We start from the raw sequence: 24,397 nt of genomic DNA on the forward strand, positions 1-24,397 counted from the left end.
GGCGTCATCTTTGATCAAGATCTGTCTTTTAACTCCCACATAAAACAAATCTGAAGGACTGCCTTCTTTCATCTATGTAACATTGCAAAAATAAGACACATCCTGTCTCAAAATAATGCAGAAAAACTAGTCCATGCATTTGTTACTTCAAGGCTGGATTACTGCAACTCATTGTTATCAGGTTGTCCCAAAAAGTCGCTTAAGACTCTTCAGTTGATCCAAAATGCAGCGGCACGTGTATTGACAAGAACAAGGAAACGGGATCATATTACTCTAGTTCCTAGAGTCTCTAAGAGTACAATGGGAGCCAGAGCCTTCAGCTATCAAGCTCCTCTCCAGTGGAACCAGCTTCCAGTTTGTGCTCGGGAGGCAGACACCCTCTCCACATTTAAGAGCAGGCTAAAGACTTTCCTTTTTGATAAAGCTTATAGTTAGGGCTGGCTCAGGTTTGCCCTGGATCAGCCCCTAGTTATGCTGCTATAGGCTTAGACTGCCGGGGTACACCTCCCTGCTCTCTTCCTTCTCTTCCTCTCTCCTCCCCTCCCTCTCTTCTTCTCCCTCTCTATCTGTATGCATTTATGTAAATGTATGTTACGAACTCATCATCCGGGGCATCATCTCCGGAGTGTCTGTCTCTCATGTGGCAGGTTGCCACTGATAAAGTTTACGTCAGGATCAGGAATCGTGGCTGCGCCTGCTGCTCTGGTCCTGCTGGACACCAGGAAGCCTTTTTGACATTTTCCTGGATTCATCCATACTTTCTCTTTTTTCAACACAACATAATTTCTGTCAAATGTTGTATTTGTACTATGTTGTTTATCCAGTACACACGACATCTATTGCACGTCTGTCCGTCCTGGGAGAGGGATCGCTCCTCAGTCTCTCCCTGAGGTTTCTTCCATTTTTCCTCCTTTAATTATGGGGTTTCTTTTAGGAAGTTTTTCCTTGTGCGATGCGAAGGTCTTAGGACAGAGGGTGTCGTAACCTGTACAGTCTGTAAAGCACACTGAGACAAATGTATAATTTGTGATATTGGGCTATACAAATAAATTTGATTTGATTTGGAGGAGTGGATTGATCAGTGCCTGTATGATACAAAAGTGATTTAACATACAAATTAATGTAAATAAATAGCCAAATAATCGATCAACGTTGTCTGTCTAATATGTTTGCTAGCTGTTAGTGTTGTTGTATAGCAACCACCTCGCACTATGTTTTGTGCAGAAGTATAATATAATATAATATAGTATAGTATAATATAATATAGTATAGTATAATATTAATTATTAATTGTATATAATTATTATTATTAATTAATTATAATATTAATATTAATTTGTATGTTGGCGTTTATTGTGCACCCACTGAAAAACTGTCCAGCATCATTAGAATTTAATACTAATTAATACGTAATTTAACTTAATTTGCTGTAATGGTTGTAGCTTTTTCTCAGACGCGGAGGGATACTGACTTGTTGTGAAAAGTAACTATAGTATAGTATATAGTACAATATAGTATAATATAATATAGTATAATATAATATAATATAGTATAATATAATATAGTATCATATAATACAATATAGTATAATATAGTATAGTATAATATAGTATAATATAATATAGTATAATATAATATAATGTAGTATAATATAGTATAGTATAATATAATATAGTATAGAATAATATAATATAGTATAATATAATATAGTATAATATAATATAGTATAATATAATATAGTATAGAATAATATAATATAATATCATATAATGTAATATAATATAGTATAATATAGTATAATATAATATAGTATAGAATAATATAATATAGTATAGAATAATATAATATCATATAATATAATATAGTATAATATAATATAGTATAGAATAATATAATATAATATAGTATAGTATAGAATAATATAATATAGTATAGTATAGTATAATATAATATAATATAGTATAGAATAATATAATATAATATAATATAATTTAGTATAACATAGTATAATATAATATAGTATAATATAATATAGTATAATATAATATAGTATAATATAATATAGTATAATATAATATAGTATAGAATAATATAATATAATATAATATAATATAATCTAGTATAATATAATATAGTATAATATAATATCGTATACCTCTCTGGGAACCATCACCTTATCGTGGTGGAGAGGTTTGTGTGTCCCTATGAACCTGAGAGCTGTGTTGTCTGGAGCCTAGTGCTCCTGGTAGGGTCTCCCAAGGCAAATTGGTCTCAGGCGAGGGGCCAGACGAAGAATGGTTCAAAACGACTTCGTGAAAAAAAGGGAAAGGAAAGGAGAGACCCTGCCCGGAGGAAGCCCGGGGCCCCCGTTTGGAGCCAGGCCCAGAGGGAGGGCCCGACAGCGAGCGCCTGGTGGCCGGGTTTGCCACGGAGCCCGGTCGGGCCCGAAGAAGCTACGTGGTGCCTCCCATCCATCCATCCTGTGGGCCCACCACTCATGGGAAAAACCGCTGGGGTCGGGTGCGCTGTCACACGGGTGGCAGTGATGGTCAGGGACCTCGACAGACCAGACCCGGGCAGCAGAGGCTGGCTCTGGGGATGTGGAACGTCACCTCTCTGTGTGGGAAGGAGCCGGAACTAGTGCGGGAGGTGGATCGCTACCAGTTGGATCTGGTGGGGCTTACCTCTACGCACAGTCTTGGCTCTGGAACCATACTCCTGGAGAGGGGTTGGACTCTATTCTTCTCCGGAGTTGCCCAAGGTGTGAGGCGTCGGGCCGGGGTGGGGATACTCACAAGTACCCGGCTGAGCTCCGCTACGTTGGAGTTTACCCCGGTGGACGAGAGGGTCGCCTCTCTACGCCTTCGGGTTATGGGGGGGAAAACTCTGACTGTTGTTTGTGCCTATGCCCCAAACCGCAGTTCTGAGTATTCGGCCTTCTTGGAGACCCTGAATGGAGCCCTGCAGGGGGCTCCAGTAGGGGACTCCGTAGTCTTGCTGGGAGACTTCAACGCACACGTGGGAAATGATGGAGACACCTGGAGAGGCGTGATTGGGAGGAAGGGCCTCCCTGATCTAAACCCGAATGATCGTTTGTTGTTGGACTTCTGTGCTAGCCATGGAATGGCCATAACAGGCCAAAGGTCAATGATCGATTTTGTAATCGTATCATCTGATCTGAGGCCGCATGTTTTGGACACTCGGGTGAAGAGAGGGGCGGAGCTGTCAACTGATCACCATCTGGTGGTGAGTTGGATCAAGGGGTGGGGGAAGACTCTGGACAGACCTGGTAAACCCAAACGGGTAGTGCGGGTGAACTGGGAACGTCTGGAGGAAGCCCCTGTCCTGGGGATCTTCAACTCACACCTCCGGCGGACATCCCTGTGGAGGTTGGGGACATTGAACCTGAGTGGGCGATGTTCAAAACCTCTATTGCTGAAGCTGCGGTGATGAGCTGCGGTCTCAAGGTCTTAGGTGCCTCAAGGGGTGGTAACCCTCGCACACCGTGGTGGACCCCGGTGGTCAGGGAAGCCATCCGACTGAAGAAGGAGTCCTTCCGGGAGGACTCCGTAAACAGTTGCAGGGTACCGAAGGACTAGAAGGGCGGCACTCTGCCCTGTCAGAGGCAAGCTATGGAGAAGGACTTTTGGTCGGCACCAAGGTGCTTCTGGAAACCATCCGGCACCTCAGGAGGGGGAAGTGAGGAACCATCCAAGCTGTGTACAGCAAGGGTGGGACCCTGCTGACTTTGACTGAGAAGGTTATCGGCCGGTGGAAGGAGCACTTTGAGGAACTCCTGAATCCGACTAACACACCCTCTATGGTTGAGGCAGAGCTGGAAGCTGATGGGGGATCATCGTCAAGTTCCCTGATGGAAGTCACTGAGGTAGTCAAACAACTCCACAGTGGCAAAGGTGCAGGGGTTGATGAGATCCGTCCAGAAATGCTGAAGGCTTTGGGTGTTGAGGGGCTGTCTTGGTTGACATGCCTCGCCAGCTAGTCCAGCTGGGAGAAGACCCCGGGGAAGACCCAGGACTCGGTGGAGAGATTATATCTCCTCACTGGCCTGGGAACGCCTCAGGATCCCCCAGTCGGAGCTGGAGGATGTGGCCCGGAGAAGGGAAGATTGGGGTTCCTTACTGGAGCTGCTGCCTCCGCGACCTGACCCCGGATAAGCGGTAGACGGTAGATGGATAATATAGTATAATATAATATAGTATAGAATAAATATAATATAGTATAATATAATATATTATAATATAATATAATATAGTATAGTATAGTATAATATAATATAATATAATATAGTATAGAATAATATAATATAATATAATATAATATAATAATATAGTATCATATAATATAATATAGTATAATATAGTATAGTATAGAATAATATAATATAATATAATATAATATAATATAATATAATATAGTATCATATAATATAGTATAATATAATATAATATAGTATAATATAGTATAGTATAATATAATATAATATAGTATAATATAATATAGTATAATATAATATAGTATAATATAATATAATATGAAACATGAGAAAATGTTTCAATCTTCTGAAAACAGTAAAAGGGAAATTCTGATCCAGATGTGAAACTGAGATCATAGAAAGATTTTATTATTTATTATTATTTATGGGTGAAGTGGAAGGAATGAGCGTTGGGGCAATGGTGGTAAGGGCTACTGTGTAGGAGGGGGTTGGGTTACAAGCAGAGGAAGTGTTTGCTGTCTACTGTCCACGTGCTCATCAAAACAAAGAGGACGCATGTGCAGATGCTCAGATTGTACATGGTGTAATGGAGGAGAAAGAGAAAGAGAAGCCTGGGAGATAAGCAGGAGTGAGAAACGGGCAGGTGGAGAAACGACAAAGTCACAAAGCCACAATTACATTTATGTACTTTTCAGATGTGGAAGAGCAGGAAGCCGCTGAAGGTGCTGAGCTTTCCCTGGTCGAAAATGCTCTGCTGGGGCCAGAGGGTGATGGAGAGCCGGTCCCCCACCTCCAGCTCCAGCACCATGCCATGTCTTCGGAATACTGAAGCCCTGAAAGCCTCGGATGAAGACACTGTGAACAACAAACCTTGTTGGACTTTAAACTTTACAGAGTTTGTTTGCCAAGGTATTATTTGGGTTAATTTTGGTTTCTGTGTTTTCCTCTCCTAAATAGGTCAACTGGAAACCAGCAGCTAAAGGGATTGAATCACTTTCATCTGCGGTAATCCATCAAAGTTAATCTGACAGAACAACAAACTGCTCTAAACTAAACTAAAGGAAGAGTTCTTCTCCAAACACATGTTCAGACTCGTCACTTTATCCTCCCGCACGTGTTCCATGTTCGACCTCTGAAGACGTTTTTAATACGTCTCGTCGATCCGAACGCTTCAACCTGGAAACATCGACGAGCTGTGCGGCTGGTTGCATCTCGGCTCGTTTTAATCCCGTCAGACGAGGATTGGATCCTCCAGCACTCTGTTTTATTGTGTTTTATTTTTAACCCTGAAACAGTTCAGCGTCTGTGGCGCGGCCTCGCGTAGAAACTGAAGTCCTAAATCTGGAGTTACTCCGGAGGAGCCTCAGGGGCCTTTCATCACGACATTAAATCAGGCGTTCACATGAATTCTCCTGCTCATTTTTCCTACACCACCTGAATGCAGCACAAATGTTCTCTAAAATGTTTGAGAGAAACCTGAAAACATTACCTGCTCAGATAATAACAATAATAGGACAAGAAAACAGTTAAAATGCTCAAACTGAACATCAGAGAGAAAAACCTGCCGCGCTTTTCTTTAATAAATAAAACTCATCAGTGAAAATGTTTTCGAGGCTAAACTCCAAAAAATCTGTCCTGAAGAAAAACATTTGTTTGTCCTTTAATAACTTATATCTCTTTTAATAACTTCTATCTCCTTTAATAACTTATAATAACTCCTTTAATAACTTCTAATATCTCCTTTAATAACTTCTAACTCCTTTAGTAACTTCTAATATCTCCTTTAACCCTTTAACACCTAAGCCTAAAAAGCCTCAACATCTTCGCCTGGACTTTTTTGCTTATTTTGACTATAAAAAGGTCAAAAAATGTCCTGTGAGTAAGTGCTTTCGCCCATTTTCCAACAATACCTGGAACTTTCCATATCTGACAGTCATTTACAATTTAATGCATGTTATGAGAGTGTAATAACAGTTTAAAATGAAGAGAAACACAAAAGTGGAATTTGAGTTTAGTGAACAAAAAACACTGCAATTGTACATGAATAAGAGATTAAATAGGTTACATTTGAAGTTTCAAATGTGTACAACTATTTCCAGCAAAAGTTTTTTTACTCTTACATCTGCAAAAACAGGCCATAAAACTGAAAATATGTCCAGGCGTTTTTCCCCACACAGGGTAATTCTCTCCTCTCTCAGTGTCCCTTCACATGCAGAGGTCTTGGTGGTACTGCCAGTGACTGTTCCTGTTGCTCCTGTTTTCTCTGGGTCACTCATATGAAGATTAGATCAAATGGCCATGAACTATCCTGTACAGTCTGAGGACATGACAGTGGCAGGGAATGACACATGGAAAATGGTTTGCTTACACCAAAAGTTGCTCATCTTTCTGCAGGTCCAAAACTGACATGTACAGCAACATGCCTGTGGACTTCGTCATTTCTTCTGGCGTTATTTCAGTCCAGATGAACTGTCTCCCTCTCTCCAGGCTTTTGGCTGCATTCTTGTTTGTGTATTCAGAGAGGAGTTTGAAAACTGCAGCATCAAAGTGGGAATAAATGTCACCTGGTGCTGGGTTTCCGAGAGGGGGTTGGGTTATCGAGAGGGGGTTGGACAGGGTTAATAGCTTCTAATAACTCCTTTAATAACGTCTAATAACTCCTTTAATAACTTATATCTCCTTTAATAACTTATATCTCCTTTAATAACTTCTAATTACTCCTTTAATAACTTCTAATAACTCCTTTAATAACTTCTATCTTCTTTTATAACTTCTAATATCTCCTTTAATAACTTCTAATATCTCCTTTAATAACTTATAACTCCTTTAATAGCTTCTAATATCTCCTTTAATAACTTATAGCTCCTTTAATAACTTCTAATAACTCCTTTAATAACTTATAACTCCTTTAATAACTTCTATTATCTCCTTTAATAACTTCTAACTCCTTTAATAACTTCTAATAACTCCTTTAATAACTTCTAATAACTCCTTTAATAACTTCTAATAACTCCTTTAATAACGTCTATCTCCTTTAATTACTTCTAATATCTCCTTTAATAACTTATAGCTCCTTTAATAACTTCTAATAACTCCTTTAATAACTTCTAATAACTCCTTTAATAACTTCTAATAACTCCTTTAATAACTTCTAATATCTCCTTTAATAACTTCTATCTCCTTTAATAACTTATAGCTCCTTTAATAACTTCTAATATCTCCTTTAACCCTTTAACACCTAAGGCAAAAAAGCCTCAACATTTTCGCCTGGACTTTTTTGCTTATTTTGACTATAAAAAGGTCAGAAAATGTCCTGTGAGTAAGTGCTTTTGCCCATTTTCCAACAATAACTGGAACTTTCCATATCTGGCAGTCATTTACAATTTGTTGCATGTTATGAGAGTGTAATAACAGTTTAAAATGAAGAGAAATACAAAAGCGGAATTTGAGTTTAGTGGTTTAGTGAACAAAAAACACAGCAAATGTACATGAATAAGAGATTTAACATGTTACATTTGAAGTTTGAAATGTATACAACTATATCCAGTAAAAGTTTTGAGTCTTTTACTCTTACATCTGCAAAAACAGGCCATAAAATGGAAAATATGTCCAGGCGTTTTTCCCCACACAGGGTAATTCTCTCCTCTCTGAGTGTCCCTTCACATGCAGAGGTCTTGGTGGTACTGCCAGTGACTGTTCCTGTTGTTCCTGTTTTCTCTGGGTCACTCAGATGAAGATTAGATCAAATGGCCATGAACAGTCTGGGGACATGACAGTGGCAGGGAATGACACATGGAAAATGGTTTGCTTACACCAAAAGTTGCTCATCTTTGTGCAGGTCCAAAAATGACATGTACAGCAACATGCCTGTGGACTTCTTCATTTCTTCTGGAGTTATTTCAGTCCAGATGAACTGTCTCCCTCTCTCCAGGCTTTTGGCTGCATTCTTGTTTGTGTATTCAGAGAGGAGTTTGAAAACTGCAGCATCAAAGTGGGAATAAATGTCACCTGGTGCTGGGTTTCCCATATCGAGAGGGGGTTGGGCGCCTGGGGTGGTTGAGGGACTCATCATCGGGCTCTGCCTCAGTCTGCCATCTTGTGGTGTGATGTGGTGAGGGGCTTCTGTGTCTGACAGCGTCACCAGATCATCCAGCATCCCCACAGCTCCATCTACAGGCCTGAATGTGATCTCTGGTGAGACCTTGTGATCTCTGGTAACACCTCGTGATCTCTGGTAACACCTCCTCCTCTCCAGCTAAAGCTTGTACACAGCCTCGGCTAGGACGCAGGCTACTTGAAGACGACGCGCACATTTACGCATATAAAGTACAATTACACACCTAGTACAATCTTACAGACTTGGTACACTGTTCTAAACAAGTCACAACGCTATACAAGTGTTGATTTACATACCATCTTGCTTCCATTTGAATTCAATCCGCTGTTTTCCGGCTCTATTTCTCCGCTGTGTTGTTTGTGTCTCTCCAGCGCTCTGTGTGTATTCGCTCACAACGAAGGCGCTGTTTCGCGGGCTTCCGGAGGGCCGTAAGTGAAGTTACCGTAATGAGTCGATATATGCCGTAAAGCGCAGAGTCTCAGCTTTCAGAAACCGTTGAAATTTTTTCGATTGCGCAAACTTTGACATAGTTACGGTAATCCAAAGTTTTGCTTGCAAAATGTGTCGTCGACGACACATTCGGTGTTAAAGGGTTAATAACTTATAGCTCCTTTAATAACTTCTAATATCTCCTTTAATAACTTCTATCTCCTTTAATAACTTTTAATATCTCCTTTAATAACTTCTAACTCCTTTAATAACTTATAATATCTCCTTTAATAACTTATAACTCCTTTAATAACTTATAATAACTGCTTTAATAACTTCTAATAACTCCTTTAATAACTTATAACTCCTTTAATAATTTCTATCTCCTTTAATAACTTATAACTCCTTTAATAACTTCTAATATCTCCTATAATAACTTATAACTCCTTTAATAACTTCTAATATCTCCTTTAATAACTTCTAATATCTCCTTTAATAACTTATAACTCCTTTAATAACTTCTAATAACTCCTTTAATAACTTATATCTCCTTTAATAACTTCTATCTCCTTTAATAACTTATAGCTCCTTTAATAACTTATAACTCCTTTAATAACTTCTAATAACTCCTTTAATAACTTATATCTCCTTTAATAACTTCTATCTCCTTTAATAACTTATAGCTCCTTTAATAACTTATAACTCCTTTAATAACTTCTATCTCCTTTAATAACTTCTATCTCCTTTAATAACTTCTAATAACTCCTTTAATAACATATCTCCTTTAATAACTTATAACTCCTTTAATAACTTCTATCTCCTTTAATAACTTATCCATCCATCCATCCATCGTCTACCGCTTATCCGGGATCGGGTCGCGGGGGCAGCAGCTCCAGTAAGGAACCCCAATCTTCCCTTCTCCGGGCCACATCCTCCAGCTCCGACTGGGGGATCCCGAGGCGTTCCCAGGCCAGAGAGGAGATATAATCTCTCCACCGAGTCCTGGGTCTTCCCCGGGGTCTCCTCCCAGCTGGACGTGCCTGGAACACCTCCCTAGGGAGGCGCCCAGGTGGCATCCTTACTAGATGCCCGAACCACCTCAACTGGCTCCTTTCAACGTAAAGGAGCAGCGGCTCTACTCCGAGTCTCTCACGGATGGCTGAGCTTCTCACCCTATCTCTAAGGGAGACGCCAGCCACCCGTCTGAGAAAACCCATTTCAGCCGCTTGTACCCGTGATCTCATTCTTTCGGTCATGACCCAGCCTTCATGACCATAGGTGAGGGTAGGAACGAAGATCGACCGGTAGATTGAGAGCTTTGCCTTCTGGCTCAGCTCTCTTTTCGTCACAACGGTGCGGTAAAGTGACTGTAATACCGCCGCCGCTGCTCCAATTCTCCGGCCAATCTCTCGCTCCATTGTCCCCTCACTCGCAAACAAGACCCCGAGGTACTTAAACTCCTTCACTTGGGGTAATGGCTCATTCCCTACCCGGAGTAGACAATCCACCGGTTTCCTGCTGAGAGCCATGGCCTCAGATTTGGAGGTGCTGATCCTCATCCCAACCGCTTCACACTCGGCTGCGAACCGATCCAGTGACTGTTGAAGGTCACAGACCAATGATGCCATAAGGACCACATCATCTGCAAAGAGCAGCGATGAGATCCTCAGGTCACCGAACTGCAACCCCTCTCCACCACGACTACGCCTCGATATCCTATCCATGAAAATCACGAACAGGATTGGTGATAAAGCGCAGCCCTGGCGGAGGCCAACATTCACTGGAAACGAGTCCGACTTACTGCCGAGTATTCGGACACAACTCTCGCTTTGGGCGTACAGGGATTGGATGGCCCTCAAAAGTGACCCCCTCACCCCATACTCCCGCAGCACCTCCCACAGTATCACCCGGGGGACCCGGTCATATGCCTTCTCCAGATCCACAAAACACATGTAGACCGGATGGGCGTACTCCCAGGCCCCCTCCAGGATCCTTGCGAGAGTGAAGAGTTGGTCCGTTGTTCCACGACCAGGACGGAATCCGCATTGTTCCTCTTCAATCAGAGGTTCGACTACCGGCCGAACCCTCCTTTCCAGTACCTTGGAGTAGACTTTACCAGGGAGGCTGAGAAGTGTGATACCCCTGTAGTTGGCACACACTCTCTGGTCCCCCTTTTTAAATAGGGGAACCACCACCCCGGTCTGCCAACCCCTAGGCACTGTCCCAGACTTCCACGCAATGTTGACGAGGCGTGTCAACCAAGACAGCCCCTCAACACCCAAAGCCTTCAGCATTTCTGGACGGATCTCATCAACCCCTGCGGCTTTGCCACTGTGGAGTTGTTTGACTACCTCAGTGACTTCCATCAGGGAAATTGACGATGATCCCCCATCAGCTTCCAGCTCTGCCTCAACCATAGAGGGCGTGTTAGTCGGATTCAGGAGTTCCTCAAAGTGCTCCTTCCACCGGCCGATAACCTTCTCAGTTGAAGTCAGCAGGGTCCCACCCTTGCTGTACACAGCTTGGATGGTTCCTCGCTTCCCCCTCCTGAGGTGCCGGATGGTTTTCCAGAAGCACCTTGGTGCCGACCGAAAGTCCTTCTCCATAGCTTCTCCGAACTTCTCCCACACCCGCTGCTTTGCCTCTGATACGGCAGAAGCTGCCGCCCTTCTAGTCCTTCGATACCCTGCAACTGTTTCCGGAGTCCTCCCGGATAACATAACCCGGAAGGAACTCCTTCTTCAGTCGGACGGCTTCCCTGACCACCGGGGTCCACCACGGTGTTCGAGGGTTACCGCCCCTTGAGGCACCTAAGACCTTGAGACCACAGCTCATCACCGCAGCTTCAGCAATAGAGGTTTTGAACATCGCCCACTCAGGTTCAATGCCCCCAACCTCCATAGGGATGGCTGAAAAGCTCCGCCGGAGGTGTGAGTTAAAGATCCCCAGGACAGGGGCTTCCTCCAGACGTTCCCAGTTCACCCGCACTACCCGTTTGGGTTTACCAGGTCTGTCCAGAGTCTTCCCCCACCCCTTGATCCAACTCACCACCAAATGGTGATCAGTCGACAGCTCCGCCCCTCTCTTCACCCGAGTGTCCAAAACATGCGGCCTCAGGTCAGATGATACGATTACGAAATCGATCATTGACCTTTGGCCTAGGGTGCTCTGGTACCAAGTGCACTTATGAGCATCCTTATGTTCGAACATGGTGTTTGTTATGGCCATTCCATGGCTAGCACAGAAGTCCAATAACAAACGACCGTTCGGGTTTAGATCAGGGAGGCCCTTCCTCCCAATCACGCCTCTCCAGGTGTCTCCATCGTTTCCCACGTGTGCGTTGAAGTCTCCCAGCAAGACTACGGAGTCCCCTACTGGAGCCCCCTGCAGGGCTCCATTCAGGGTCTCCAAGAAGGCCGAATACTCAGAACTGCGGTTTGGGGCATAGGCACAAACAACAGTCAGAGTTTTCCCCCCCATAACCCGAAGGCGTAGGGAGGCGACCCTCTCGTCCACCGGGATAAACTCCAACATAGCGGTGCTCAGCCGGGGGCTAGTGAGTATCCCCACCCCGGCCCGACGCCTCACACCTTGGGCAACTCCGGAGAAGAATAGAGTCCAACCCCTATCCAGGAGTACGGTTCCAGAGCCAAGACTGTGCGTGGAGGTAAGCCCCACCAGATCCAACCGGTAGCGCTCCACCTCCCGCACTAGTTCCGGCTCCTTCCCCCACAGAGAGGTGACGTTCCACGTCCCCAGAGCCAGCCTCTGCTGCCCGGGTCTGGTCCGTCGAGGTCCCTGACCATCACTGCCACCCATGTGACAGCGCACCCGACCCCAGCGGTTTTTTCCCATGAGTGGTGGGCCCACAGGATGGATGGATGGGAGGCACCACGTAGCTTCTTCGGGCTGTACCCGACCGGGCTCCGTGGCAAACCCGGCCACCAGGCGCTCGCTGTCGGGCCCTCCCTCTGGGCCTGGTTCCAGACGGGGGCCCCGGGCTTCCTCCGGGCAGGGTCTCTCCTTTCCTTTTCCTTTCTTTCATGAAGTCGTTTTTGAACCATTCTTAGTCTGGCCCCTCACCTTTAATAACTTATAACTCCTTTAATAACTTATATCTCCTTTAATAACTTCTAATATCTCCTTTAATAACTTCTAATATCTCCTTTAATAACTTCTAATAGCTCCTTTAATAACTTCTAATATCTCCTTTAATAACTTATAGCTCCTTTAATAACTTATAACTCCTTTAATAACTTCTATCTCCTTTAATAACTTCTATCTCATTTAATAACTTCTAGCTCCTTTAATAACTTCTAATATCTCCTTTAATAACTTCTAATATCTCCTTTAATAACTTCTATCTCCTTTAATAACTTCTATCTCCTTTAATAACTTCTAGCTCCTTTAATAACTTCTAATATTCTATCTCCTTTAATAACTTCTATCTCCTTTAATAACTTCTAATATCTCCTTTAATAACTTCTAATATCTCCTTTAATAACTTCTATCTCCTTTAATAACTTCTATCTCCTTTAATAACTTCTAGCTCCTTTAATAACTTCTAATATTCTATCTCCTTTAATAACTTCTATCTCCTTTAATAACTCATAACTCCTTTAATAACTTCTATCTCCTTTAATAACTTCTATCTCCTTTAATAACTTCTAATATCTCCTTTAATAACTTCTAATATCTCCTTTAATAACTTCTAATAGCTCCTTTAATAACTTCTAATATCTCCTTTAATAACTTATAGCTCCTTTAATAACTTATAACTCCTTTAATAACTTCTATCTCCTTTAATAACTTCTATCTCATTTAATAACTTCTAGCTCCTTTAATAACTTCTAATATCTCCTTTAATAACTTCTAATATCTCCTTTAATAACTTCTATCTCCTTTAATAACTTCTATCTCCTTTAATAACTTCTAGCTCCTTTAATAACTTCTAATATTCTATCTCCTTTAATAACTTCTATCTCCTTTAATAACTTCTAATATCTCCTTTAATAACTTCTAATATCTCCTTTAATAACTTCTATCTCCTTTAATAACTTCTATCTCCTTTAATAACTTCTAGCTCCTTTAATAACTTCTAATATTCTATCTCCTTTAATAACTTCTATCTCCTTTAATAACTCATAACTCCTTTAATAACTTCTATCTCCTTTAATAACTTCTATCTCCTTTAATAACTTCTAGCTCCTTTAATAACTTCTAATATCTCCTTTAATAACTTCTAATATCTCCTTTAATAACTTATAACTCCTTTAATAACTTCTATCTCCTTTAATAACTTCTATCTCCTTTAATAACTTCTAGCTCCTTTAATAACTTCTAATATCTCCTTTAATAACTTCTATCTCCTTTAATAACTTCTATCTCCTTTAATAACTTCTAATATCTCCTTTAATAACTTATAACTCCTTTAATAACTTATAACTCCTTTAATAACTTCTAATATCTCCTTTAATAACTTCTATCTCCTTTAATAACTTATAACTCCTTTAATAACTTCTAATATCTCCTTTAATAACTTATAGCTCCTTTAATAACTTCTAACTCCTTTAATAACTTATAGCGCCTTTAATAACTTCTAATATCTCCTTTAATAACTTATAGCTCCTTTAATAACTTCTAATATCTCCTTTAATAACTTATAGCGCCTTTAATAACTTCTAATATCTCCTTTAATAACTTATAACTCCTTTAATAACTTATAGCTCCTTTAATAACTTCTAACTCCTTTAATAACTTATAGCGCCTTTAATAACTTCTAATATCTCCTTTAATAACTTATAGCTCCTTTAATAACTTCTAATATCTCCTTTAATAACTTATAGCGCCTTTAATAACTTCTAATATCTCCTTTAATAACTTATAACTCCTTTAATAACTTATAGCTCCTTTAATAACTTATAATAAATTCTCCCTGATCGTTCTTTAGGGAAACTTCAGGCCGGACTTTGACACTTCGCTCTCCTGGTGTTATGAAACTAATTATAATAAATACTTCAATATAAATCTACTGAATTGTTGTTTATTTTAAAAAAAATAAATCGCACACCAGCAACTTGGTAAAAAAAATCTTCAAAATGACCCGGAAGTACAATTAAAGTGTAAACAACGTAACAAAGGAGTGAAAACGTGAGCAGACATTAAAACTAATAATAAACAAAATGTATAAAACATACCATCTCCTTAGATCGATATCTGTTAACTGATATTTATTAGATTTTATTTATGCAGCGCATACCAGATCCACTACTTCCTTCTTACCTTTCACAATAAAAGCCCTAGTCATATAATATTTGCAGGAGAGTATTCCACATGTTGCCTGTCCATCCCCCAGCAAGCATCACCGTGAAGCCACGCATGGTCGGCAGCTACAGTGAAGGCACCAAGCACACAATCCCACTCAGCTGTTCACATGATAATGAACATATTATTAATATTATTAATATTCCTGCAGATGTGCAAACTGTGAGTAACGTAAAACCCCCGTGACGTACGTCTAGAAAAGGTTGCTGTAGTATTAGTGCTGATGAAGTCAGAACGCTGTTTACACGACATGAGGAGCTCAGTGCCTGTCGGTCGGCCACTAAACCCACAAAACAAAGGTCCAGAAATATAATATATAACAATATTTTCACAGCTCGCTGAAGATGGAAACCTCTGAGCTTTAGAGTCCTCAGGAACGATGAGGGACACATGGCTCCACTGCACGCCGCCTGCGCTCCTCACACTAGTTATCGTGTGTTTCTGAGTGGACCTGCGGGCCGGAGACGAGAAGCTGGAGATGATTTCCATCTGCAAACTTCACTTTGGTCATTTCTAGTGGAAAACACTTTGAACAGATCAGTTACAGAACATCAATCGTTAACCATTTGGTTCACACTCCAATGAGGAAGATTTATTTCTTTGGACTAAAGACGGACGTCTGATCTGTTATATAAAATCCCAGCTTCTTTATAAATATTAATAATAATAATATACATCCAGTTAATGTGATGTTAATACATCCTAGTGAAGTCCTGGTTGTAAGCTGTGAATACGTGAAGCTTTCTGTCTTGTAAAGAAGGAAGAAGCTGCAGAATGTTGCTCAGAGTCACAACAGAGCGACAGCTGCTCGCAGTGTCAACGCCCGCTTAGGTTATGCATATACTTTAAAAGTGCAGATTAAAAGTTGTCTTTTTGGTGTTCAAGTGCAGACATTTGTTCTCACATTTATGGCTTTTTTTTTGTAACAAACTAGAATAAATGCAGAGGATGTTTCGGAGCTATAGTCTCTTGGTGTGCTTGGAGTTATAGTGGCTCCGCATGTCTTTACGGAGGCGGAACTTCTCTCCGCAGACGCCGCAGATGTACAGGTGGACGTCCATGTGCTTCTCCAGCTGCTCTCCGCCGGGGAAGATCTGGAAACACACCTGGCAGATGGTTTCCCCAGCTGACAGGTGGGAGATCATGTGTCGGACGTGGTCGTGTTTGAGAAAGGTTCCCTGGTCGCAGACCGGGCACACGTAGCGCGCCATGCCTTTGTGCATGTCGGTGTGCAGCCTGAGCTGCCGCTCCCGCAGGAACTGCTTCCCGCAGGTCTGACAGGTGAACTGCTTCTCCTTGGTGTGGACGGTGTAGTGCTCCCGCAGGTGGCAGCGCTGATAGAAGCCTTTGCCACAGATGCTGCAGAAGTGTTTGCGGCGGTGATCCGGTTCGCCGCCCTCCTCCAGGAGCACAGGGCGGAACAGTTCCTGGTCGTGACAGGACAAGGCGTGCTCCAGCGCCAGGCCCTCGTTCTGGAACAGCATGCCGCAGTGAGGGCAGGCCAGGTCGGCCGTCTCCAGCAGGCCCTCCTCAATCCCATGCGGCTCCTCCAGCAGGGACGCTTCATCCTCCCCGTGGGAGTCCGAGTCACCGCCTTGGGATTCACCACAGCGCTCTGCGTGCTCCTGGAGCTGGCGGCCTTTGATCAGCACCTGGCCACATCTCCCACAGGCACATATATGACCCATGTGGTTGGACAGATAGTGGGCCGACTTGTCCTCCTCCGTTAGCAGAGCACCGCACAGTTCACAGGGGGCACAGTCGGCGTCCTGCTTCTCGTCTTTGACCTTTCGAAGCTTCGCAGGGATTCCTGACTCTTCACTGCTTGACATGTGGCCTTCAAAAGGCTCACCGCTGTTATCTACGCCTGAGACGCCGGGCTCTGGGTCGTGGTCTGATGCCGTTTTCCCGCTCCACAAGTCTTTGCGCGTAGTGTCACTGAACCGTGCTCTACAGTCTCTGGTGGCGTGCTCTCCGACCCGGACCACCTCTATCTCAGGGAACACGCTGTCTTCTGGTTCTGTCTTGATGGAGATGCTCCTGGTCGACCCGGGCTCGCCGTCTGTACCGGCTGCCACCGATCTGATGGCAAGGTCAGAGTTGGCCTTGGCTTCGGGCCAGTCGTCCTCGCCTTTACAGATGACCCTGTGCTCCTCGATGCTCTCGGAGGCAGAGCTCTCAGCCTTACTGGAGTCATTGTCACCTTCTGCGTTGCCTCTCGGCTGGTGGAAGGCCTTCCGGTTGGTGCAGGTCAGGATGTGTTCGATTAAAAGTTTCTCGCAGCTGAAGACAAAGCCACAGTCGTCGCAGGTGTAGGTGCGTCCGAACCGAGGACGGTCTTTGAGAGCCGAAGTCCTGCCGCTGGGCCTCTTTCTCAAGTCACATGGCTGATCCGCTGCTCCGTCCACCAGCGGTGGTGCCACCATCAGAGGAGTGGTCACCACGTCCTCCGCCACCGCTGGTTTACTGACGGCCGCTGGAGCAGCAGGGTGCCCAGCAGTGCTGTTGACAGCTTTTGGTAGATTGTCCACATCCGGTGCAGCAGGCCGCTGCTGCTCGTACATGCGCACTCCAAACATCATCTTCCCAGTTGCGGTGGCGGTGGAGGAACTGGACGAGGAGGAGGCAGAGGAGGACGGGGTGAGGTTGGAGCTCCTGATGTCTCTCAGATCCTCCAGCGAGTCGGGGATGTAGTACATCTGCAGGTACGCCATAGAGGCCTTGAGCTCCTCAAACTCGTAGCTCCCCACGACGATGCGTCCGAGGTACATGAGCTGCAGGATGAGGTCGAAGCACTCGGCGCTGATCTGCATGTTGCTGAGGTCCAGGCGGCCTGCCCCCTGCTGGTCCCGGATGAACATCATCCTGAAGTAGGAGCTGCAGGCCGCCAGGACGGCCTTGTGCGCCCTGAAGTAGATGTCCCCGATGACGATGAGGCAGTCGCACAGGAAGCCCCACTCCCGCTGATTGTTGAGCTGCTGGAGGACATGATCGCTGTGGCTCGGCCTCGCCATCGCCCTGCAGACAGCAGAGAACACATTAGTGCTGCACGATAGAAGCAAAACATGCGCTAACGAGGAATACAGCTAACGATTGTTGTCATTATCGATTAATCTGCCAATTATTTTCTAGATTAATTAATTAAGTCAGAAGTGACTTTAATATGATATAAAACAAAGAAAACCAGCGAATCTTCATATTTCAGGCTGAAAACAGAATTTAAAGACATTTTATGCAAGAAAAATATTCTTTTCCGGTTTGTCCACTAGTCGTTGCAGATCTAGTGATAACGTTGTTGAATACTGTGATAACGATATTACTTGCGATAAATAAATAGATATTAAAGTGTACCAAGTTCTGCTAAAATACAACACATTGTTGAATTAAAGAAAATGTAGGGAATTATTTTTGTTTATCTAACGCGCTGCCATCGCGATGACAATAAAATACGATATATTGTGCAGTATTGTGTGTATTAATCAAACGTATTTCACTTCATTTTCTGATTGCAGTGTTCAAGGCTCTCAAATCTTTTGTTTGGTTGCATAATAACGACACAAACATTCTCTCTGAGCATCAGCGAGCCGGACTCCACATCACACTGGCTCCTGATCCACAGCAGGATTACTTCAGTTGTGAAGTTCTTCCTGTGGTACCACACCAGACTCCATTATAAAAAGGTCTAAAATAAGATCACAGTTACTCGGTTTACTGTAACTGAGCAGCTCGCAGCTCTCAGCTCACCGTCCGCCCCCGCAGGACCGCCGGGGGTATGCGGGGGGGACATTCAGCGAGAGACCCGCCCTGAGAGAGCCGACAGGGAGCCGTGTGAAGCGGTGAGTGTGCACATGAAGAAGAGAGACCGTGTAAGAGCAGAGACGGGAGAGGCCGGCCGCACTCACTCACCAGCTAAAATGGAGATTACAGCGGTTAGCTACATCAAGCTAACAGCGGCTAGCATCGGTCACACCGGAAGTTACTGTGGGTAGAGCTCCAAAATAAAACCCTCGACAAGTAAAACAGACAAAAACAGGGCTTGTGTATGAGAGTCATAGGGTTGCCACGAAAAAATAAATAAATCTGTAAAATAAAAATAAATGTGACAAGAGGAATAAATTAATACGGAAAATTAAAAGACGAGGAAATATAAAGAGAACTTAATACAATAAATAAATGTGGACATTTGAATAGGAATAAATCAAATAATAAGGAAATAAGTGTGGAAATATAAAGGCAAATAACAAAATATGAAGTACTTTCAATAATTTCCATATACATTTGTTCATTTAATTGACATTAACAAATTATTTATATTTTTTTATTTTTAATATATTTTTCAGATTGATCCTTTTAAGGGCACTTATGTGTGTATGTACTGCTTAACAAGGCATAAGCTAAATCAACTTATAGATTGTTACGGTCATTTGAAGCCTCTCGACGGGTTTGACTGTGAATGTCGCCCTTTATTTTTGAAAACACAGACCGGATGCAGCATTTGCACATGCTGCTAACTTGACGGTCTCCGTGATATCTCTCCCGCAAACAGTCCCGCCACCCCCGCACTGCCACCCGCACTCAGCTAGCACCGAGAGCAGGCAGGCCGCGGGGAGTTTTACAGTTTTCCCAGCCAGGCGGCTCTGACGGCCGGGCAGAAACCCGTCGACTCACCGTGAGTACCGGAGGCCGGCGGAGGAGCTGCTGCTGTCGGCGGCGGGTGTGTGGATGTCCCCGGGGGCTCGGAGGGTTTCTCCCCGGAGGTTTGTTGAGTTCAGGTGGACAGTTGAGACGAAGGAGAAGCCTCTTCTTCTTCTTCTCCTGCAGGATGAAAGCACTTCCGCACAGACTGCCGCTCCGTCAAGCCGGATACATTGAGGACATGTGTAGAAGACAAAATAAAAGACTTCCGGTCAAAATGCTGGCCTTCAAAATAAACGGCCTCCCGTGAAGTGTGCACGTGGAAACACTATACATTGGTACTTTATGGATTATATATCGTGCAAAACAACACGTGCACTTATATAAATGTTTGGAAACTTCATCTTCATAAAGCCAAATGTCTTAATTTAACTTTTAATTTGTTTTTGATTGAAAATGAATGTTATTGTGAGTGTCTTCAAATGTTAATAAATAGTTTGTTAACAACGAGAATATAACCTACATGTCTCTATTATACAATATTTGTTTCATAATTCTCTGTGATGATCAACTTTTCTCAATTTTAACTGAAAAATGCTGAAAATGTTGTTTTTTACATTATAATATATTTTGTTAACCTTAAAATAACTTAGTGCTACAGAAGTTACTCTTAACTGTTTTTGGTTATAACGTGTTATATTCTTGTATCAAGAAACTTTCTTTTCCTGAAATCGACTTAAAAACACAACAATAAAACACTTTGCTCTCGTTATTTAACTGGTGTTTTATGTCATAACTTCCGTGTTGAATGAAACCTGTGTTCACATTATTTTGTCCAGTACTGAATGTGACCTTCAGTGTAAAACTCTTTTATATTTTATAATAATAATTATTATTGTTATAACTTCTCATTTTGATAATTTAATTAGCTTTAATCAGATGTTCTTCATTGTTTGAAGAATATACTTAGCTGCTAATATTTATGTCATTCAAATTGTTTAAATAATTGTTTAAATAAGTTTTTGATTATTAATGTCATGTTTGTAGGTGTTACAGTCGGATCACGTGACCAGCCCCTTTGACCCTTCCTCTCGCGAGACGTGACGCGGCTTTTCGCGAGATCATCTGCAGCAACAAATCGGCTCGAGCACCTGAAGACAATCTGCACATTTCTGCGGTAAGACACTGATTAACGTCCACCGGGCACGGCGCACGTGCACGACGCAGACAGTCAGAGAGTGTGCGCGTGTAGGGACTGGTTGTGCGTGCGCACGCGCCTGTGGTGCGTGTAGGTGAATGAGGACGTGCGTGTTGCTCAATCTGAATGAGACGGAGGAGGATGGAGGAGGCTTCAGCCTGAGCGCGCGACACCACGTGCACGCGCGGAGCTGTACTGTTTTTCGGCCGCGCTGGTTTCCGGTTTGTTTGGATCAGTGTTCGTGTGTGTGACCTTCACTGAGGTCAGGTGTGAGGTCACTGACCTGCTGTTACTGTTAATGATGGTTATAATAATACAAATATTAATAATAATCAGAATAATATCACTTTCACCTCATCATAATGTAGCCTATTAGGCGATGAGGGAGCACTCATGAATCATGGGTATTGTAGTCTCCTAGATGAAGCTGAAGGTGAGAACATGAACCTGTGAGAAGGTTAAATCATCAGGAGAGTTTCTGTGTTCAGGAACATTCAGGAGATCAAATAATAACAGAACAGCAGGAACGTCTTCAAATGTCTCGTTTTGACTCTAAAAAGACCAAAAGAATTAATCGCTTATGAGGGTTGTTGTAAAATAATCTAAACCAGGAGCTAAAATAGGCTAAAAGTCTTCGTATGGGCCTTTTTCCCTGCTGGACGAACATCACAGCTATGAATCACAAGATGAAACTCTCAGTTTCAGGGTTCTGCTAAAATCCATGCTCACCGTCACACTGTCATGGGTTACGGGGAAGCTTGAGCAGTCTCTGTCCTCAGTGACTTTATAAGGGCCAGACCTGCATATCTTTCTCAATATTCTGACTTTAAAAAAAATCTCAGAAACAGATTGATGCAGTTCTGTTGATGTATTATTTCTGTGTGTGTGTGTGTGTGTCAGTGTGGGTCATGGAGGTTTCCTCTCACAGCCTCTTCCTGCTGCAGCAGCTCAACGTTCAGAGAGAGTTCGGCTTCCTGTGTGACTGCACCGTCGCCATCGGGAACGTTTACTTTAAAGCTCACCGAGCTGTGTTGGCCGCCTTCTCCAACTACTTCAAGATGATCTTCATCCACCAGTCAAGGTCAATAACACAAACACCAAACACCTTGTTGTTGTTGTTGTTGTTGTTGATGGTCAGTCTGCTCAGGAGGAAGTTGATGTTGTTGTTGTTGATGGTCAGTCTGCTCAGGAGGAAGTTGATGTTGTTGTTGATGGTCAGTCTACTCAGGAGGAAGTTGTTGTTGTTGTTGATGGGCAGTCTACTCAGGAGGAAGTTGATGTTGTTGTTGATGGTTAGTCTACTCAGGAGGAAGTTGATGTTGTTGAAGATGGTCAGTCTGCTCAGGAGGAAGTTGTTGTTGTTGATGTTCAGTCTGCTCAGGATGAAGTTGATGTTGTTGATGGTCAGTCTGCTCAGGAGGAAGTTGTTGTTGTTGTTGAAGATGGTCAGTCTGCTCAGGAGGAAGTTGTTGTTGTTGACGATGGTCAGTCTGCTCAGGAGGAAGTTGTTGTTGTTAACGATGGTCAGTCTGCTCAGGAGGAAGTTGTTGTTGTTGTTGACGATGGTCAGTCTGCTCAGGAGGAAGTTGTTGTTGTTGACGATGGTCAGTCTGCTCAGGAGGAAGTTGATGTTGTTGATGGTCAGTCTGCTTAGGAGGAAGTTGATGTTGTTGTTGATGGTCAGTCTGCTTAGGAGGAAGTTGTTTTTGTTGTTGATGGTCAGTCTGCTTAGGAGGAAGTTGTTGTTGTTGACGATGGTCAGTCTGCTCAGGAGGAAGTTGTTGTTGTTAACGATGGTCAGTCTGCTCAGGAGGAAGTTGTTGTTGTTGTTGACGATGGTCAGTCTGCTCAGGAGGAAGTTGTTGTTGTTGACGATGGTCAGTCTGCTCAGGAGGAAGTTGATGTTGTTGATGGTCAGTCTGCTTAGGAGGAAGTTGATGTTGTTGTTGATGGTCAGTCTGCTTAGGAGGAAGTTGTTTTTGTTGTTGATGGTCAGTCTGCTTAGGAGGAAGTTGATGTTGTTGACAATGGTTAGTCTGCTCAGTAGGAAGTTGATGTTGTTGTTGATGGTCAGTCTGCTTAGGAGGAAGTTGATGTTGTTGATGGTCAGTCTACTCAGGAGGAAGTTGTTGTTGACGATGGTCAGTCTACTCAGGAGGAAGTTGTTGTTTTTGACGATGGTCAGTCTGCTCAGGAGGAAGTTGATGTTGTTGATGTTCAGTCTGCTCAGGAGGAAGTTGATGTTGTTGTTGATGGTCAGTCTGCTCAGGAGGAAGTTGTTGTTTATGGTCAATCTGCTCAGGATGAAGTTGTTGTTGACGGTCAGTCTGCTCAGGAGGAAGTTGTTGTTGTTGTTGATGGTCAGTCTGCTCAGGAGGAAGTTGTTGTGTTTTATGGTTAATCTGCTCAGGAGGAAGTTGTTATTGTTAACGATGGTCAGTCTGCTCAGGAGGAAGTTGTTGTGTTTTATGGTCAATCTGCTCAGGATGAAGTTGTTGTTGTTGTTTATGGTCAATATGCTCAGGAGGAAGTTATTGTTGTTTATGGTCAGTCTGCTTAGGAGGAAGTTGGTGTTGATGGTCAGTCTGCTCAGGAGGAAGTTGTTGTTGATGGTCAGTCTGCTCAGGAGGAAGTTGTTGTTGATGTGCAGTCTGCTCAGGAGGAAGTTGTTGTTGATGGTCAGTCTGCTCAGGAGGAAGTTGTTGTTGTTGATGTTCAGTCTGCTCAGGAGGAAGTTGTTGTTGTTGATGGGCAGTCTGCTCAAGAGGAAGTTGTTGTTGAAGGTCAGTCTGCTCAGGAGGAAGTTGATGTTGTTGTTGATGGTCAGTCTGCTCAGGAGGAAGTTGTTGTTGAAGGTCAGTCTGCTCAGGAGGAAGTTGATGTTGTTGTTGGTGTTCAGTTTGCTCAGGAGGAAGTTGTTGTTGATGGTCAGTCTGCTCAGGAGGAAGTTGTTGTTGATGGTCAGTCTGCTCACAAAGAAGTTGTTGTTGATGATTGTCAGTCTGCTCAGGAGGAAGTTGTTGATGTTCAGTCTGCTCAGGATGAAGTTGATGTTGTTATTGAAGGTCAGTCTGCTCAGGAGGAAGTTGTTGTTGTTGTTTATGGTCAATATGCTCAGGAGGAAGTTATTGTTGTTTATGGTCAGTCTGCTTAGGAGGAAGTTGGTGTTGATGGTCAGCCTGCTCAGGAGGAAGTTGTTGTTGTTTATGGTCAGTCTGCTTAGGAGGAAGTTGGTGTTGATGGTCAGCCTGCTCAGGAGGAAGTTGTTGTTGATGGTCAGTCTGCTCAGGAGGAAGTTGTTGTTGATGGGCAGTCTGCTCAGGAGGAAGTTGTTGTTGATGGTCAGTCTGCTCAGGAGGAAGTTGTTGTTGTTGATGTTCAGTCTGCTCAGGAGGAAGTTGTTGTTGTTGATGGGCATGCTGCTCAGGAGGAAGTTGTTGTTGAAGGTCAGTCTGCTCAG

General features: G+C 43.1%; 2 protein-coding genes across 6 annotated transcripts in view; one reads left to right on the top strand and one right to left on the bottom strand.

The window, feature by feature from the left end:
• Positions 1-14,807: 14,807 nt before the first annotated feature.
• Positions 14,808-20,011, bottom strand: zbtb1 (zinc finger and BTB domain containing 1). Of its 2 annotated transcripts, none has more exons than XM_029426299.1 (2): positions 19,773-20,011; positions 14,808-18,122 (listed from the first exon to the last, which is right to left on the bottom strand). In XM_029426299.1, the coding sequence occupies exon 2, from the start codon at positions 18,116-18,118 to the stop codon at positions 16,064-16,066; it is 2,055 nt and encodes a 684-aa protein (XP_029282159.1). In that variant the 5' UTR covers positions 18,119-18,122; positions 19,773-20,011; the 3' UTR covers positions 14,808-16,063. The 2 variants fall into 2 exon arrangements, with proteins under 2 accessions (XP_029282159.1, XP_029282160.1); XM_029426300.1 differs by lacking the exon at positions 19,773-20,011 and adding an exon at positions 18,849-18,971.
• Positions 18,720-24,397, top strand: part of zbtb25 (zinc finger and BTB domain containing 25) — a 7,771-nt gene continuing 2,093 nt past the window's right edge. Inside the window, exons 1-3 of one of the 4 annotated variants that reach the window (XM_029426301.1) lie at positions 18,720-18,940; positions 20,787-20,916; positions 21,838-22,018. In XM_029426301.1, the coding sequence (XP_029282161.1) occupies positions 21,846-22,018 (173 nt within the window). In that variant the 5' untranslated portion in view covers positions 18,720-18,940; positions 20,787-20,916; positions 21,838-21,845. The remainder of the gene's footprint in view (positions 18,941-20,786; positions 20,917-21,837; positions 22,019-24,397) is intronic. The other 3 variants (XM_029426303.1, XM_029426304.1, XM_029426302.1) reach the window with 3 other exon arrangements.

Source organism: Cottoperca gobio, unplaced genomic scaffold, assembly GCF_900634415.1.
Source record: "Cottoperca gobio unplaced genomic scaffold, fCotGob3.1 fCotGob3_155arrow_ctg1, whole genome shotgun sequence".
NCBI lineage: Eukaryota > Metazoa > Chordata > Actinopteri > Perciformes > Bovichtidae > Cottoperca > Cottoperca gobio.